At 41.4% G+C, this 16,665-nt stretch overlaps 1 protein-coding gene across 5 annotated transcripts in view; it reads left to right on the top strand.

The window, feature by feature from the left end:
* Positions 1-6: 6 nt before the first annotated feature.
* Positions 7-16,665, top strand: part of SMYD2 (SET and MYND domain containing 2) — a 29,109-nt gene continuing 12,450 nt past the window's right edge. For 2 of the 5 annotated variants that reach the window (XM_042051752.1, XM_042051751.1), the window contains exons 1-5: positions 7-241; positions 2,973-3,036; positions 9,857-9,967; positions 11,585-11,645; positions 14,071-14,195. In XM_042051752.1, the coding sequence (XP_041907686.1) occupies positions 60-241; positions 2,973-3,036; positions 9,857-9,967; positions 11,585-11,645; positions 14,071-14,195 (543 nt within the window). In that variant the 5' untranslated portion in view covers positions 7-59. Of the gene's footprint in view, positions 242-2,972; positions 3,037-7,798; positions 7,906-9,856; positions 9,968-11,584; positions 11,646-14,070; positions 14,196-16,665 lie in introns of those variants that run through there. The other 3 variants (XM_042051755.1, XM_042051754.1, XM_042051756.1) reach the window with 3 other exon arrangements.

The following is a 16,665-nucleotide window of genomic DNA, read 5'->3' as shown; positions in this document are numbered from 1 at the left end:
GTGCCGGGAGGGCAGCGCTGCGAGCCTGCCCGGCGCCCCTGCCCTCCCCTGCGGCCGGAATGCGCTCGGAGGCGGAGGCGCAGCTGGGCGGCCTGGAGAGGTTCGCCAGCCCCGGCAAGGGCCGGGGGCTGCGGGCGCGGCGGCGCTTCGCCGTGGGGGAGCTGCTGTTCAGCTGCCCGGCCTACGCCGCCGTGCTGACCGTCAGCGAGCGCGGCAGCCACTGCGACGCCTGCTTCGCCAGGTAGGGCCCGCCCGGCGGCCGCGGCTTCTGCGGGGCGGTGGCAGAACTTTCCCCCTCCTCGGCTCGTGGTGCTGTGGCAGCGTGGAAGTTTAAACTCAAAGCCGGTTTTCCGAGCTCAGGAAAGAGAAAAAAAAAAAAAAAAAAGGAAAAAAAGAAAAAAATCTGCTCTTCCCGTGCTCTGGCAGTCACGCAGACATGTGCGTAACCATCCTCTCGCCGGAAGTTTCCTTGATCCGTCTAGTTTTGTAATGATTTCGTGTTCTCCGGTTTTAATGAAGGTTTAGTAAGGGAGAAAGGGTTTACAATCGCCTAATTCACACTTCACATTTCATAGTGCGAATGGAATATCTATGAATGAAATTAATGAAATATTTATATATATGTATGTCCGTAACGAAATATACGGCAATATCTGTATGTTACCTCTGCCTGAAACTTTAGCCTTCAAATTACTTCTACTGGGGTAGAGCGCAGGCAATGCAAGAAGTTGTTTGTCGCATGGCTGGGAGCATTGGGACTGGAGTGCTGCCTGCTCCTGCGTGCTTCGGGATTCCTGGTGCTGGAGGGATGCGGGGGGGCTCGAGTTTGCTGGGGCCCCTGCAGCTGCCTCCTTACCTGTGTGAAGGGGAGGTATTCCAGTGTTTGCCTCAAGCCTCTCAATAAGAGCTGCTGCAGGGAAAAAAAAAAAAAATTAAAAAAAAGGCATATTAGGGTCAGCAAATTCATGAATTTGACACTGCACACCACACCATATTTTTAGAAGGTGTAGTACTTTTGTGGCTTCTGACATCTTACTGAGGAATTAAGTGCTTACCTGGTTATAACTCAGAGCAAATGCTAGTAGTTGCCTCAGTAATTAAAAACAACTGTTGTAATTGTGCTATTTTTATCCATACATCCTTTTTCTTTCCTCATTACCTTATGTACTTATGGCTTGTTCACTTGATTCACCCCTCTCTTTGCATATGAGCTCCTAATATAGTTCCTAGTGAAGCAAGTCCCACCAATTTGAAGAAGGGTACAGCTGAGGTGATTTTCCTCTCCTCCTTTATGTCAGTGGCTTTTCCCAGCTTCTAAGATTTGTGTTGAGGTGTTGTTTTTGGTTTTAGTTTTTTTTTTTTTTTTTAAATCTTGTACCTAACCACAAATTTCCTTGTGCCAAAGGAAGTGTCTGGTTTTGTTTATCGTATTCAGATTTGTCTGCCAAAGGACCAAGGAATACTCCCATACTTCATTGATATGAAGTAATACTGTAAGGATAATAGTTATCTCATGGAATAGCTTTTAGTTATCTTCAGGAGCAGCTGCTTGTTATCCATGCAAGCTTCTCCTTTGGAGCTCTGGAGGAGCACAGTGATCAAGGAACATACTGACTTCAGCGGGACAGCAGTTAGTGGGGTAATCTGAAACTTATTTCACACCAGGGTGATGAAGTGCCACTAAGAGGAACGATGTCCCGGTGATGTAACGTGATCTGCCGGTGCTCAGACATGTGCTCTGTGTCTGTGACTGTTGCATTAGCACTGAACTAGCACGTACTAGATTCCGAACTGTGCTTGTTGAGCTTGCAAAGGGCCCTAGCAGGAAGGTTATGGGCTCAGCACCAGTGCCTTGGGAAGGGAGACTTTGCGAAGTTGTCACGGAAACTTATGGGGTAACATGGGCAAAATGAGGCTGTAACATTGTATTTGCATGAGATAGTGGTTGTTACTTTAAATAAGCGGTTGTAATGTCAGCAAGAGGAGTCATGATGTTAGCCCGGCTCGCTCGTGTTGCACCTTGTGTGCTTCGCAAATACAATCAGAGGATGCCAGACTTGATGGTTTTTATGGGCTCCGAATGCCAGTGACCACCAAAATGTTACACACTATCACATCGTATGAGGACCCTCACCCTTGATTTATTCCAATGAGCTTACCTCAGTTTAAGACAATTTTTTTTTTTTCTACTTGCACCAGGGAGGGTGTGAGACCTTTTAAAAGCATTCAGTACTGCTGCGAGGTCCCTACTGCTGTCATACCAAAATGTCACTTGTTGGGTAACGCACGTTCTATTTTTGGTGGGATCTGCTGCAACACATGCACTTTAAAGCAGAAAAGGACCTTCTTGTGGCAGTTCCCTCTGTTGAGGTATACACAAATATAAAAAAGGAGAGTGTGAGCCTTAGGTCTGCTCAGAATACACAGATATCAGAGCAGACAGGGTGGGACAGTAAGGGGCTCTGAGGTGACAGGAGATCAAACAGCATATTTAATGATTAACAGTATTTTTTCTTGGCTTTTGGAGGCACTTGTCCAACAAAGGTCATGCTTTCTATAACCAGAGAAGCAGTAGAAAGGCAAAGGGTTAGTACTGGTGAACGAGTACACAGAGCAGTTTTAAAGTTTGCAAAACACAAAAAATTTGGCTCATTATGCATCGTATAGTGACAAAAAATGATGCTGTCTGTCAAATAGCATAGAGTAACATGTTTCCAAACCCAGCAATTTATCAAGAAAGCAGAGTGCTTTTGCATAATGGGAGTTGTTTGGAAAAACTTGCTTTTGAAAATCTAAATCAAATAAAAATAGTGTCCACTGTTCAAAAATGTGGTTCGATCTGTAGCTGCAATGCTCTGAAGAAAATATAGTTTTCATTGTGAAATGCAAAATACTGTGCAAAAAGTGATCCAGCACACAGTTTTATTTCATTCAGGTTTCTAGAACAGAGTAACTTCTGTTTTCTTTTTAAGGAAAGAAGGATTGTCCAAGTGTGGAAGATGCAAACAGGCCTTTTACTGCAATGTGGAATGTCAGGTACGGTCATGCAATTTGTGAGAGTGGGGGGAAGGAAGGGGAGGTTTGCTGAACTCCAGTTTTTGTTTGTGTGGCATTGATATGCTCTAATTGCAGCTATGGTTAGCAGCAGTCCAGTCAGTTCCAGCATCCCACAGATGCTGACCATGGAGCTGTGCATTGGACAATCACAGGATTTTGACATGGTCTGCATGAGTCTTTCAAGATCGGTAGCTTCAGGGCTTGGTACCACTGAGACTTTGATTAGAGCTGCCTGTCAACCCACTAATTATGTCTGTATTACTTCTTCATTTAAGGACAAACCAGATAATTTAACATTAGCTCACTAAACTGGTAAGAGATCCTGTGTCTAATGGAAAAAAATCAAATCACTAAATAGCCATCTTAAGAGAGATTTTTTAGGATTTTTTTTTTTTTTAATATTTGCAAATATTTTGAGTATTGAGACTACCACAGCTGATGGTAGTCATAACCATTTGAAACCTACCAGGCTTGCTCCCTAACTTACTCACTGTGGCAACTTTTATTCTTTTTATATACTTTGTTTTTTAAAGGCCCCTGGAAGTAGAATATAAGTGTACACTAAAGTAGAGCAAGACAAAGACATCCAAAACATTTGCATGCAGTTTAAACTCTACTTTTAACTCAAATTAGAATAAGCACCTTAAAAAAAAAAAAAAAAGCCAGAGCTAGAATCTAGCTTTTCTGGGCCCTCAGATTGACATGGAAGAATTATCCCATTTCATGTGGAAAAGCTCAACTGGATTGAATAACGTAAGCTCTGCAAGGTCTGTGGTGCTGGGCACAGAGTGTGGAACAATGCTTATGAAGGATTTGAGTCACCCAAGGTCTGGCATGCAGCTGTGTGTTAGCTATAGGTAATCCAAACCTTTTCCTGCACGTCACCATGCTGTTGGGTGTGTGGGTACCTGCCGAGTGGTCTCTGTTGTCATTATCATCTGGACAGAGATGTTGTGCTTTGTGCTGTTCAGTTCCCAGGCACTTTGGACATGGCTGTTGCTTTTATTTCAAGGATATATCTTACTCTCCTGTTGCACACGTTTGAAAAGAAGCCCGACCTCTCCTCAGTTTTCCTTCTATTACCTTCCCAGTTTCCTGCTTTCCCACAGAATCTTAGTGAATTGTGGGTGAATCAAATAGCCTTTTGGTTTTGAGGCACCAGGAGAACTCAAAAGGCTTAATAGAAATACATTTTTTACAAAATTTGCAGTAGTTCATAGAACTTCCAAAGTAAAAACTTACTATATGAGCATCCTTAAGGGTCTTGAGAAGAATATGGATGAGTTTTAAAGACAGTGTAGAGAAAACCCATGATTCAGTCATGAAAAATGTTTTTTCTAAGAAATGTTTCCTCATGACATTATTTCTTAGGAGCCTTTAACTAGATGAGGGAAGGAAATCCTTGAACAAAGCATCTGTTTAGCAGCTTTTATCTGAGACTGTGAGTTTCTGCTCTTACTATATAAAACTTACAGTGGTTTATGAAGCAGCTAAGCAAGACTTTCTGAAGTAGGAAAGCTCAGTAATTTGTGCTGGGAAAAAATAGCAAGTAGATATCACATTGGAAGTAGAAGAACTTGTTTCTTCTCGTCCATGGTCCTTCGCTTTCACTGCCAAGTGGCCCTCCCTCAGTATCCTGACTTCCAGCCTTGACAAAGTTTATACTTTTATATTTAAAAATGAGGAGGGATTGGGTTTTTTTTCTCTCCCTGGTAAAGTTATGTACATGTATTGCTTTTTTTTGGATTGATTTTTTCACAAAAAAAATTATTTTTTGGTGGTCAGAATTCTCTCTCTCTAGATGAACATGTTCCTAGAATAAGAATCTGAACTGCTCAAACTGAGTGTCCTTAAGTCTACTAAAGCTGATGCTCATCAAAAGCCCGTCTGTCTTATAAGTTAGTGAATTAGAATCTTTTCTACCTGTTGGTGTGTGGTATGATGCTTTAGATGTAAAGGCCTTTTTTAGATTTTGTTGATGTCTAAACTATAGTATGACCTACACAGGTACTACAAGGTATCACTCTTACTGGTGATATACATGTGGTTTTTGACTCCCTAGTTGATGTAACACTGTCTTCCATCTTTTGGGTCCTTCTGAGTCAGTCTGATGAAATTTAAGAACGCTGCTGAGATTGAATTCTTTGACATTCTTTCAAAGTTACCTTCAAGCATAATATTCTCTAGAAACCAATCTCCACTGACTTTACGTGCTGCACAGACAGTCTGCACTGCATCTTCATCTCTGTCTTCTTCAAAGGCACTTTTCAGCAGTTCAGCAATTCTTTGTCAAAGCCAAAAGGGACATCTGTGCCTTGATAGTGAATTTGTAACACTGGAATGTACAGGAAATGTGTGCCTTTTGCCTCCATGGGCATGAGACATCATGCGACAGGGACAAAAGGGCAGGGCTGTACTTGAGAATTGTCATGGTATTGGTCATTTCACTTTTATTTTTTAAGTTAACTTTTCCCTGTAAATCCATTGGATATTTTACTCAGTTCAGCTAAAAATTACATGTACCCAGCAAGGCATGGTATGATTTCATATGTTGGTTAATACCTTGTTACTCAATATAAATCAGTTGGACAAATGTTTACTATGTGAGGAATACTGGGATAAAAACCCAAAGCTTTTGAGCTTGCTCTTTTCTTACTTAAAGACCTCCTATACCACAATTCCAAGGAATTCTTGCTCATTGTGGGGAGAGGTGGATGTATGCACACACACTGGCTTTGGCACAGTTCCTTAATGTTCCTGTTTCGGTCTCTTATTTTGCTTTTAAGATAGATAACCACATGTTTGGCCGATATTAAGCTGGATGTTTGCGTAGGTGTGGATTCAGCAGTGGATACAGGGCATGTGAGGGTGGAAGTTGCCTTCGCTGTCTGTCCTTGCTGCTTTTAATGTTTTGTGGTTTGGCTCTAGTATGGGTTTGCTGTGTCTTTCTTTTCCCAAGCTCTAATCCAGTTCTCCTTTTAAAAGGGATTGTGATTTCCAGCAGATTTACACCATCCCACTCTCCAGTGTCGCCTCCTCGGAGCACAGGCCTGTTATTTCAGCCCCCATCTGCAGCTGTTCGGGTCTTGACTTCTTAAATTATAATAATTTTAGTCAAGCAAGAAGAGACCTGTGCTCATTTTTTCCCCTCAAAAATTAGCTGCTGAAACACCCCAAAGAGAAATGTTTTAAGAGGGTTACGTGGTTGCAATTTTGGAACTGGTGAACTTGAACTGGCTACTGGAACTGCTCTTGCTCTTATTACACATGGCTATCATTTATCCCAGACAGAGTGGGGATCAGCTAGCCAGAGTGCAGAAAGAGATGTTTTTGTCATGACTTTCAGCATTTGAAATAAATTTTGAACAAACCATTTATGAGTTTTTCTTAACGTGTCATGTTAAAGGCTGCTGTAGTTGGTATTGCTGGAGTAAGTGAAACAGGTATTTTTAACCAGCCTCAAAATGTAGTTGCAGACCTGTAATTAGCATTAAGCAGGTGTGTTTTAAATGGGACCTTGTAGAAACTGCCTACTCCTCTTTGATGAGCTGTAGAAAAAACACAAAATTTTTTTGCTGTAATGATTCTGCACAAAAGGATTTTGACAGTGCAAGATTGCTTTGGGTGTCTGTCCCCCTATACAAAAACTTTCCCAGTATACTTTTCTTTGATAAATGTCTCCTGTGAGTATGTTGAATGTTAAACCATGAAAGTCAAATACCCTCTATAGCCCAGCATTTGGTAAATGATGATAGGGAAGGATGGCTGTGAAGATACATGAAACTTCTACGTTCACTGCTTGTTGAAAGGCTGTATCAGAGAACTTTACCAATTAATATCAGACATCAGAAGTTGCCTCACTGAAATTCAGTTAAAGAGTTGGATGCCATTTGATCACAATTGGACCTTAAGATTTTGAAGAAGTGAGCTTAACCCCTGCACTGGCTTGCCCATCATTTCTCTCTCGTATTTGTGTGTGTGTCTTTTTAATTGAGTGAAATAGAACAGATTTTGTATATAGTATTGTAAAAGTCCATGTGAAAAAGGAGGTATGATGACATTTGTTTGGGCTTAAGTCTTAATTTTTTTTAATATTGTGTTTTGTTAATTGTTGTTTTTCCCCAAAGGTGAGCTATAAGACAGTGTTCTGGGAATCAGTCCAATAGTCCTGGACAGCAGAATCTTTTTGAAGAACTTGGTGAAGAGGAGTGTTTCCATGCTTTGATGTAAAAACCATAAGCTTTAAAGAACTTCCCTTCCAAAAATGTTGTCATTCTTAAATGAAGGGAAAAATACTGTGGTTGTAATGAAAATAGGAAGAAAATGTCATTAATGAAGCATTAGGGAGTCAGTTAGAACAATGCTACTTGTTATAATTCAAACTACTTGGAGGAAAATGTGGAAAAGAATGCAAAATACAGTCCTGCTGTGATCGCAGGGAAAGCTGCTCTCATGGTGTTTCTATCCCAGGTGTTACTCAGTCATCAGAACTCTCTTTTTTTTTGTGGTGTTTCAGGCTTTTATCTCATTTTGCACAATTCAGCCGTATCTTGTCCCTTTAACCTCCCTACCAGTTCATATAACTCAGTATGATTCTGCCTGGGGAAAGATTTTAATTAACGATGTGTAAAGAATAAAGGGACAAATGGATTTTTTTTAAAAACACTGGTTTGAGACAGGCACGTGATTTTGCATTTTGATTTTTTGTTTTATCAGGTAATTTCTCCTGTTTATTTAGCAGGTGTGTATGGATGAGAGTCCTGCAAAGCTTCAGGTTCAGTGCCTTCACTTTTTGAGCAATCATGCTAAAGTTAGAGGGTATCCTGGGTGGGCAAGAAGAGGTGAGAGGTAACATTTCCCCTCTGTCTCTTTTTAGCCTTTAGCCTGTAGATTCCTAAGCAGAGGCTGTCAGGAATTTTCCAGAAATGATTTTGGGGCATACGTAGGAAATGGGTCTCTCTGGGGATGCATTTTGTAGTGTGACAGCTGTAGGAGAGTTGAGAGTGTAATTTCACATGACATGATTACAGTGTAATATACTATTTTGGTTCTGGTCTGTATTGCCACATCCTCTTAGAATATTTGCACTGGAGCTTATTTCAAGCAGCCTGTATGTAGGTTTTTTTGGAAGTACCATACTGAGTTGTCAAGGACAGCAAAGTTGACATTGTGAGGGGTTAAATACCTTTGCAGTGTTGCACTGCTTCAAATCCTACCCAAGGCTGGGGCAGGTGTTGACCTTTCTTTTCCTAATAAAATAACCTCCTAAAGCTGTCCATGCCCAGGGCAGTTAAAAGAGCTGTTTTCAATGGAAGAATTTTTGGTGTAGTAGCTCTGAAATTAGTAAGCTCGGCTTTTGTTTTGATCTGCAAAACCTGTAAGTAAGTTGGTCAGCCAATGCAGGAGGCACTGAGGGTCCTGATTGCCCTGGCTGTTTAACTGCTTTGGGTTGTTGTATGTAGCCTACAGCTGTAGTTCCCACAAGGAATTCATCTCCCACTAGACCTGTATCATATCTACCAGTCCTGTGTAGATGCTTTAGACAGCCTCCAGTGTGTCTCTCTAGTGTCTCAAATGGCTCTTGCCTTTAGTGGCTAGGCAGCTGAGAGAAATTGTTTCTTCTGTGCTGCTCAGTCACTGTGATGGGCCGTATTGTTGGGTTTTTAAAATTATTTTTAAAAATTTGGGGGGGGTGGACCAACACAGGGTTTGGGGTACTGGGTGAATCAGAGTAGGGGATTTAAGAACATTCTGGAGGGTGCTAAAAGGTTTTCAAATTTTCACTTACAGATTTGTGGGATTTGTTGTGAGTTTTTTTCTCTGCTAGTGTTTTCCACCAGTTTGAATCGTATGAAAACAAAATTTGATGCTCCCTATGCAGACAGAACACTATAGGTCTGTTCTAATGTAGTGCTATAAATATGTGTTTGGGATGAGATATAGCAATAAATAACTGTGCATTGCTTGAATATTTCCATGTTTGAATGAATATGCAAAATGGAATTTGATGCAGTCTGAGGACAGCCTGGACTAGTGCAGATTGTTAATATGTGTTTCTGTGCTATTTTTTGGAAGATTCTGTGGCTTTGGGTGAAACCTGTAGAGTGACAAAAGCCAGTACCTTGTGCCATCACTCCTGTATGTTGTTACAGTATGTTGAACTAGGAAAATGCTATACATTAACTAAACAATATTCTATACATTTAACGAAAATGTTTGTCTATCTTACTGTGTTTTCATTGTCTAGTTGTACTTTTATTCTTCAATATTTAAGGAAAAAAATCTGATAATTCCATCAGAATGTTTGGGTTTGACCTTACAGTGAAATGATTCTTAGTGATTGTGAATCCATTGACTTCAGCCACTTGATTATACCAGGGTCGCCTCATAATGAGGGGCCAAGGTATTAAATGGAAATGAACCCAATAAAGACATCAAGCTCAGATCTACAGCATCCTCACATGCTTGAACTGAACAATAAGAACTGGTGATTTATAAATCATGTTGTCTGTTTGCTTCTTCGTCATTTAATACTTTTTTTCCATTGAGTAAATGAAGATGTTCTGACCTCAGCTCATCCCTTGTGAATTTGTTTGAAAAAAGCAGGATAGCTGTACCTCTTAAATGTGACTCAAGCTTTTGTTCAGATTTAGTGAGCGTCATCTTATTTTTTAAAGGAAATACATTTCACTTGACCTCTAGGATCTGGCAGGACTTGTTGCATCCCCTTTTTCATAAGTTTTTCTCTGTGGCACTTCTTCATGTTTTTTTTTTTAATTATATTTGTCTGTGTTTTCAGAAGGAAGACTGGCCAATGCACAAGCTGGAGTGTGCCTCCATGTGCGCCTTTGGGCAGAACTGGCATCCCTCAGACACTGTGAGGCTAACAGCAAGGGTCCTTGCCAAACAGGTGAGCAGGAGGCAAGGCTTGGGAGGTTTGCTCCTGCTCTGGGTGCCAGGGAAGGCAGGAAAATGAAAACTGACCAACAGTAACTTCCCTGCAAAGAACACACACAAGTTTCCTGTGTACAGACAGGTGTAACACAGAGCTCGAGCAGCTGGATGAACTGACCATCAGACCACTGCAGCAGGGTCAGAGCCACCAGAGCCCAGCTGGAGACTTTTGTGGGAAGCTAGAAAAAGGCTGGTGGGGTCTTCAGCTGTGTAGCTGTAACCTATGGCCAAGGTACTGCTGAACAGAGCCTGGAAATGTTTACTGATAGTTTCACATTGGTGTTTCAGCCTCTCTTCTGGGAGATTTGAGCTCTTGGTTACACGTGTGGGCGAGCACCAAGGCCATGCTGATGAAGAGAAGGAAGAATGAGATTTGGTATTTGGGCTTAAATTCCAAGGAGTGCTTCTAGTGTTACCTGGCTGTAGGCACTGATATATTTATGAAGCAGTTGCCTGTTGTGTTTTTCAGCTACAGTTGCATATCATTATGTAGCATATAACTCCCAGTACATTTGTAAGGTAAAAACACCTCTGAGGTATTCAGGATAAACATTTATGATTATGAATTAGCTGGTGAAAAATAGAGTTTGAGAGAGAAATCTCAGATCCTTGGTCTTTGGAGAAAAAAAGTATTGAGAAAGGAAGGAAGATTGCAATGTCAACCTCCATTTCAGTGTTCCCTGACTATATGGATACTGAGGGTAACACGGGTGCTTACACAGAGGGGATGGGATTCATGAGTTTCAAGGTTATTATGCTGTGTATCTTTGTAGAGCTCTAAACTCTCTCTGCAAAAACAAAACCTCTTTGAAGCCTATTTTTGTGATTGAGGTCTGCTTATGTGACAAGGGCAACCTGGATACTGTCTGTAAGGAGGATTTTGGTGGCCTGCTGGAAAAGTAGCTGCATCCTTGCTGTGTGTGTAGGTGTGTGTGTGTGAATGTACATGTGTGTGACTTAATTAAAGAGTGATTTGCTGGTGATCCACAAACAAAATCGAATGTTTAATGACAAAAAGTTGTTAGAGTAAATTTCTGCTTTTATCACTTACAGGGAGGTGGGAGAACCCTACATGTCATATAAAAGCTAAATATGCAAACGATAGTCCCTGAACCTCAGCTGCTGGGCCACCTGCAAAGCCATATTTAATGGCCAAGATTACAAAGAAGTGGCCTTAGGCCAACAGTGGAGCATTGCTTTTGAACTCTGTCAACAGTCAGTTTATTCACTTTCCTCAAAGCAAAGCCTGTCTTCTGCCTGCTTGCTATTGTTAGCAGCTTTCTGGGTTCTAGAACAAAGCAAATGACATATTCAAAATACTGTTCAGTTTATGTATATAAATTTGATAGGAGTTCATCTTTGGCTGCCTAATTTGGTGTGGAGAGAATATTTCTATGCCTTTACTTAGGGTAGTCAATTTAACTCATTGCTGTTTATCAACTCCTATAAATTCCACAGACTGTGGATTTGGGTTTGTCTTACAGGTAGGAGTCCCCAGATTCTGAATGAGTAAACAATACTGCCAAAGCGAAGCATTAAAATATTTTCTTTTTATTTTTTACCTCGTTGTTAGCAAATTCACCCTGAAAGAACACAATCAGAGAAGCTGTTTGCTGTAAAAGAGTTTGAATCACGTAAGTAAGAAAGGCTTGAAGGTAAACAGAGGTTTTGACTTAACTATATTAATGATTTGTTTCCCCATGGTGCCCCTCCATCAACGCCTTTCAGAACATCCCACTCCTGCTGGAGGAAGGGAGTAAACAAAGAGAACTGTGGTTCCTCATTTTTTTGAAAGTGCAGTGCTCTTCTTTCTTTTTTTTTTTTTTTTCTTGGCTGTTTGTGGGAGCTGTAAAACAAGGATGAAAACCTAGACAGAGTTAATTATGTAGCATACATCCATCTCTTGCTTCTCTAGTATTCTAGTGTCTTTTGAGAATTGTAATGTTGTAAAATTAAAATAGCTGGTATTTGTTACCAGGAGGCATAAAATCAGAGACAGCACAGTTGCTTGATGGTGACAGTGACTAAGGGGCTAATTGCAAAGCCCTCTGGACTGTTCTTCAGTGTCACTGCCAGTCAAATCTGACATGTTATATATGATTCCATGTCCTAAATGCTCTAAAATAATCCACAGAAGGAGGTAAGGCAATGGCTCACTTTTAACTGGAAATCTGTTTACATCCAGTAAGGCCAAGTTAGAAACTGACCATTAGTAACCACCCTGGCACAGCCTTCACCAGTCTGTCATATTCTTTCTTGGTGCTGAGCATAATATACACAGAGAGAATGGGTTATATATTCACATTTCTCATTCTGATGGTTTCCAAAACCTTTTACAAAATGCTGAATAAATGCACTCATTTCTAGGACTTGAGGTAGCAGAGTAACCAAGCACAGTAGTCTTATTTGCTTCCTGAACAAAAGCTGCTGTCATTGCTTTTGGGACAACTTGGGGAACAAGGGGGAAAAATGCCAACATTTAACTTTGCCTAGGGCAAGGATAGTTTTTACAGGTAAGTTGGCAGGATTGAGGCTGAGGAGAATGAGTAAGTGCTGAAGTAATTTCTGTGTATTCTTCTGCATTGCAGCTTGTCTTCAATAATTTATTAATTTGGGAGCTAAAAGGCTGAAATGTTTTTTTCTGTTGCAGTGTTCCACTTGTCCTCTAGAAGCCTTTGTTTTGTCAGCAAGCACCACTGTTCCTGCTGGCTTTTTGACTCACCTCACTGCTTTAGCACACCTTTACTGTGTTCATCAGTTGTCTTATGCTTTACAACACCATACACAAGACAGGGAAAGGCACCTGGCTGGCAGCTGGAAGCTCAGAATTTCGTATTTCTGATTTGTCTTAATTCTCATCAAATGGTCCAGTTTCATTTTCCTCAGTGTTTTTTGTGACTCGCCCATCATTCACATCTGCTCTTACAAATCATTTCCTCTTTCTTCCACTGTTGTGCAGCCTTTTCTTTCCATTATTGTTTTGAGTTGGAGAGAGCAGGAGAGAACTATTAACACTGCCGCTGTGAGAGAGTGGATTAGGAAAAAACTTCCAAACACTCTGCTCTTGAGGGGAGAGGGAGGGGACCAGTGTATATGGTTGATCATCTAGCTTGCTTTGCATGGACGAGGCAGGAGAAGGTTCAGTGGCCATGGCTTTGGCTAGAACCTGTCACGGGCCTGAGGGTAAATCTCTGAAGAAACCCATAATGGAATACAGCTGGCAGGTGTGCCAGGACATTTCCACTGATGTTCCTGCTGTCTCCTATTAGAGGATGCCTGCAGTCTAAACACACCTCTGTTGATGGTCACCCCCCAGCCCAGACGTGGGCACTTTCAGGCACTGTTTGCTACCTCCTGAAGCAGGTACCTGCAATAGGTCAGGTGGATTGCATTCCTGGGCATCCTCATGTTATCCTCTTCTTGCTGCAAAGAGAACCCCTGTAATTAGCCCCAGTGTTGTTGCCAGATCCCTATCATGTGTGGCCACAAATAGTTAGGGCTTCTGTGCTGGGAAAGACCACATCTTTTAAAAGCAGCAGAGATAAGCAGTCTTAGCAGCAGTTTGGGCTAGTTTGTGCTGTTAAGGAATAGGTCTGCATGAGAAAATTGCATTATATAAAGCATGCTTTCAGGTGGGTGATGTTGAGTTCACACCACAATAGATGGGGCCATGTCGCTCATAAGGTCGTGTCAGACCAGCTGAGGACAGCTATCCACAGTTGATAGGCTTCCAGAGGGCCAGGGCTGGCTGGGCTGCTTGCTAGAGTTAACAAATGCACTTTAAAGACCATAACCCTTCTCCCAAGAAAGTGAAGTCTGTGTCCAATTATTTGCTAATCTAAAGATGTCAGAAAATGCGTTTTAATCCTTCATGTTCTCATAGTGCACGTGTGGCTTTAGCAGAGGCAACCTTATGTTTGTGGAAGAGCAGACACTTCTTGCAGTACTTCCAAGTGGCTTGTCCTTCAGGGGTTTCTGTTAAAGTCTGGGCCTCTTCTAACCTAAGTCTTCCTGGGGGGTTTTCCTGTTACTGAAATGGAATGTATTCTTTGTCCACAGACCTTGACAAGCTAGACAATGAAAAGAGAGAGCTGATTCAGAACGACATTGCTGCTCTTCATCACTTTTACTCAAAGCACTTGGAGTACCCTGACAATGCTGCCCTTGTAGTTCTCTTTGCACAAGTAAGTTGGCTAGAACACAGCCTGCTTAGGTGGATGGTGCTGTAGGAGTTTAGCCTTTCTGAAAGGGGGAGAATGTTAATGGCAATGGAAAGGGTAGCTCTTTGCTTATCTTGGGGACAACTGAGTATACTTGAAGGAGAAGATCTGCTCGTTGAGCAGTAGTGGCTGGATCTGCCCCATTTCTTTCCTGAGGGGAGAGGCTCTTGTATGCAGACTTTCCATTATGTGCTTCTCAAACACTGAATTAAAGGGGAAACAGCCTTTAGTAAACCCTGTCAAAGTTAAGCTTCTTGTGGGCCAAATATAGTGTGGCTGTTGTTGAACTAACATGGAAAGCTGCTGGCCTGAGACCCTGCAGAGGTAAATCCTTCGTTCAGGCTTCAAACTTGTGGAAATCCTTGCTGGTCAGGTCATCATTGTGTTTGACCTTCACAGGGAGTAAACTTCAGAGAAGTAGAAAGAGCAGCAGAAAGCGCAGCCTAAAACTTTTATCTGGTGTGTGGCTTTTAAATGTAGTCAGGTGGTTTGGCCATCTGGAGAGATGAAGGAAAGACAGGATGTCTTGTTAGATAACTTCTGATATGTCACTTCTTTTTTCTCACCTACTTTTCATATGCATCTGAATTGAACGTATTGTAGTGGATGGAATAATACACCAGTGGAATACTGAAAGATCCATTTTCTTCTTTTTCCTCTTTTGCTTCTATATAAGCTAGTTTTGTACTTAAGTTTCTGAGTAAAATAATATCTTGAGATGGGGGCAAATGTTGACTGCTGCGATGAAAGCTGAGATGGAAATAGCCTGTTTGGTAGAGCTGGGCATCTACCAGCAAGAAGGCACAGTTACTATTTCCTTGATACAGAGGTACTCTTATTCTGTAGGGGAGTGATTCTTTAGGATGTTTAGCATCTGCTTATCATCCCTTGTGTTGTTTCTAATTACACATTTCCTTTCAATGACGAGGGATTTTTTCTCTTTTGAAGACTTTACAATTTATATTTGTCAGAGGGATACTTTGAAGATGTCAATACAAACAGTTTATTGCGGTACTTTGAATATTTGTGTTAGAATGTAGCCAGAATTCCCCAAAGATTACATTATTTTGGCTATAATGACTTTTGTTTCATGTCCTGTCCAAGAGCAGCTCCACCAGATTGTGGTACTTTAAGTGACTTCTGTGAACTGCTGACTCCCAGATCTCATATTCCATCCAGTCTTCTCTATGGATGTCTGATGTCGTCTGTAGGTGTTACCTTAAGCTCATCCTGATCATCAGGTATAAGATCATCTTGTCATCAGTGTCTCTGCCACTGTGGACATTAGAATTTTTTGAACTAAAATCTCCAGAAGTCACCTGGATGGTCCTCAGAAGTGTTTTACGGGATGCAACCTTATGAGGTGTTCTTCTAGAAGAAAGGGAGGTATGCTTGTACTTGACATGTACAAACATGTTTCCTAATAATTAGTTAACTGGACCTAAAACCAGTAGCATGAATATGCTGCTGCTCCTTTGTTTTCCTGCAATACTTACTCTGGCCCCATGTGGTCTGTTTTGCTCCTCCATTCCCCATTGTTTCTCCCTGTGGTTTAGGGCAGTCATTTGGGACTTGCATACTTTGACTCCTTCCTCATTACTTTTAGTGGACTTTGCCTGATGCTCTTCCTTACACAGCTAAAGTGTAAGTGATCCTTTTGAGTGGAATAGAGTTCTTTTGCCCAAAGTCCTTGCCTTTCACTGCTCTCTTCTCTGGCTGTTGGCATCATTCTACTTTCTTTTGTCCCCATGGAGTATAGGTCTTGAGGCTGGAGCTTTCCTTCCACAGTGTTACCTTGTCATACTCTTCGAACAATTTCTCTCGTCTCAAGTTCCAGCATCTCACCTTTTCCTTGAAGACCTTGCATTTCATGCCTCCCTTTGCATATTCTCATTTCCACCACTGGGAACAACCTTGTGCTCCAGTTTTATTGCTGTTGTCTCTTCACTCCCTACACTTGGCCTTCTTTTAGTCATGCATTCATCTGGTGAAACCAGTGGTATCTCATCCCTTCTAATCTCTCCTCCTGTATCATTCCTCATATGATACTTTCATGAAGTGTGTTGTCTCTGGCTTAGTGGAGGGGAGTTGGTGATAAGGTACTACATATTTTTAAATATTTCCCTGTGATTCAGAACCATCAAGCTGTTTTTTGTCAGCCTTGTAGCCTTATGTTTTTACTTGCTGTTGATATTATCTTCCCCTTCTCTTGTTTTTGCATTCAGCAATTACATGTTGGTTTTGGTTCAGGTATGCTCTTACACTGGCCAGTGCAGTAGCATGCCCATCTTGAGAGACTGGGAACCTTTGGGTGCTGTATTGCTAAAAATAACAGAATAAATATCAAGCAAAGATAGCAGAGATACTGGGGAGTGAATAAGGACACTTCCCTTAATTGTGAACTCACTCTAAAAGGTTCATACCTGAGGAGTGC

The sequence above is a fragment of the Corvus kubaryi genome, unplaced genomic scaffold (genome assembly GCF_017639235.1).
Source record: "Corvus kubaryi isolate FWS band 111438036 unplaced genomic scaffold, C.kubaryi_AGA036_p1.0 76, whole genome shotgun sequence".
NCBI lineage: Eukaryota > Metazoa > Chordata > Aves > Passeriformes > Corvidae > Corvus > Corvus kubaryi.
The sequence above is the reverse complement of the archived record's forward strand: the minus strand, read 5'-3'. Positions and strand labels throughout refer to the sequence as shown.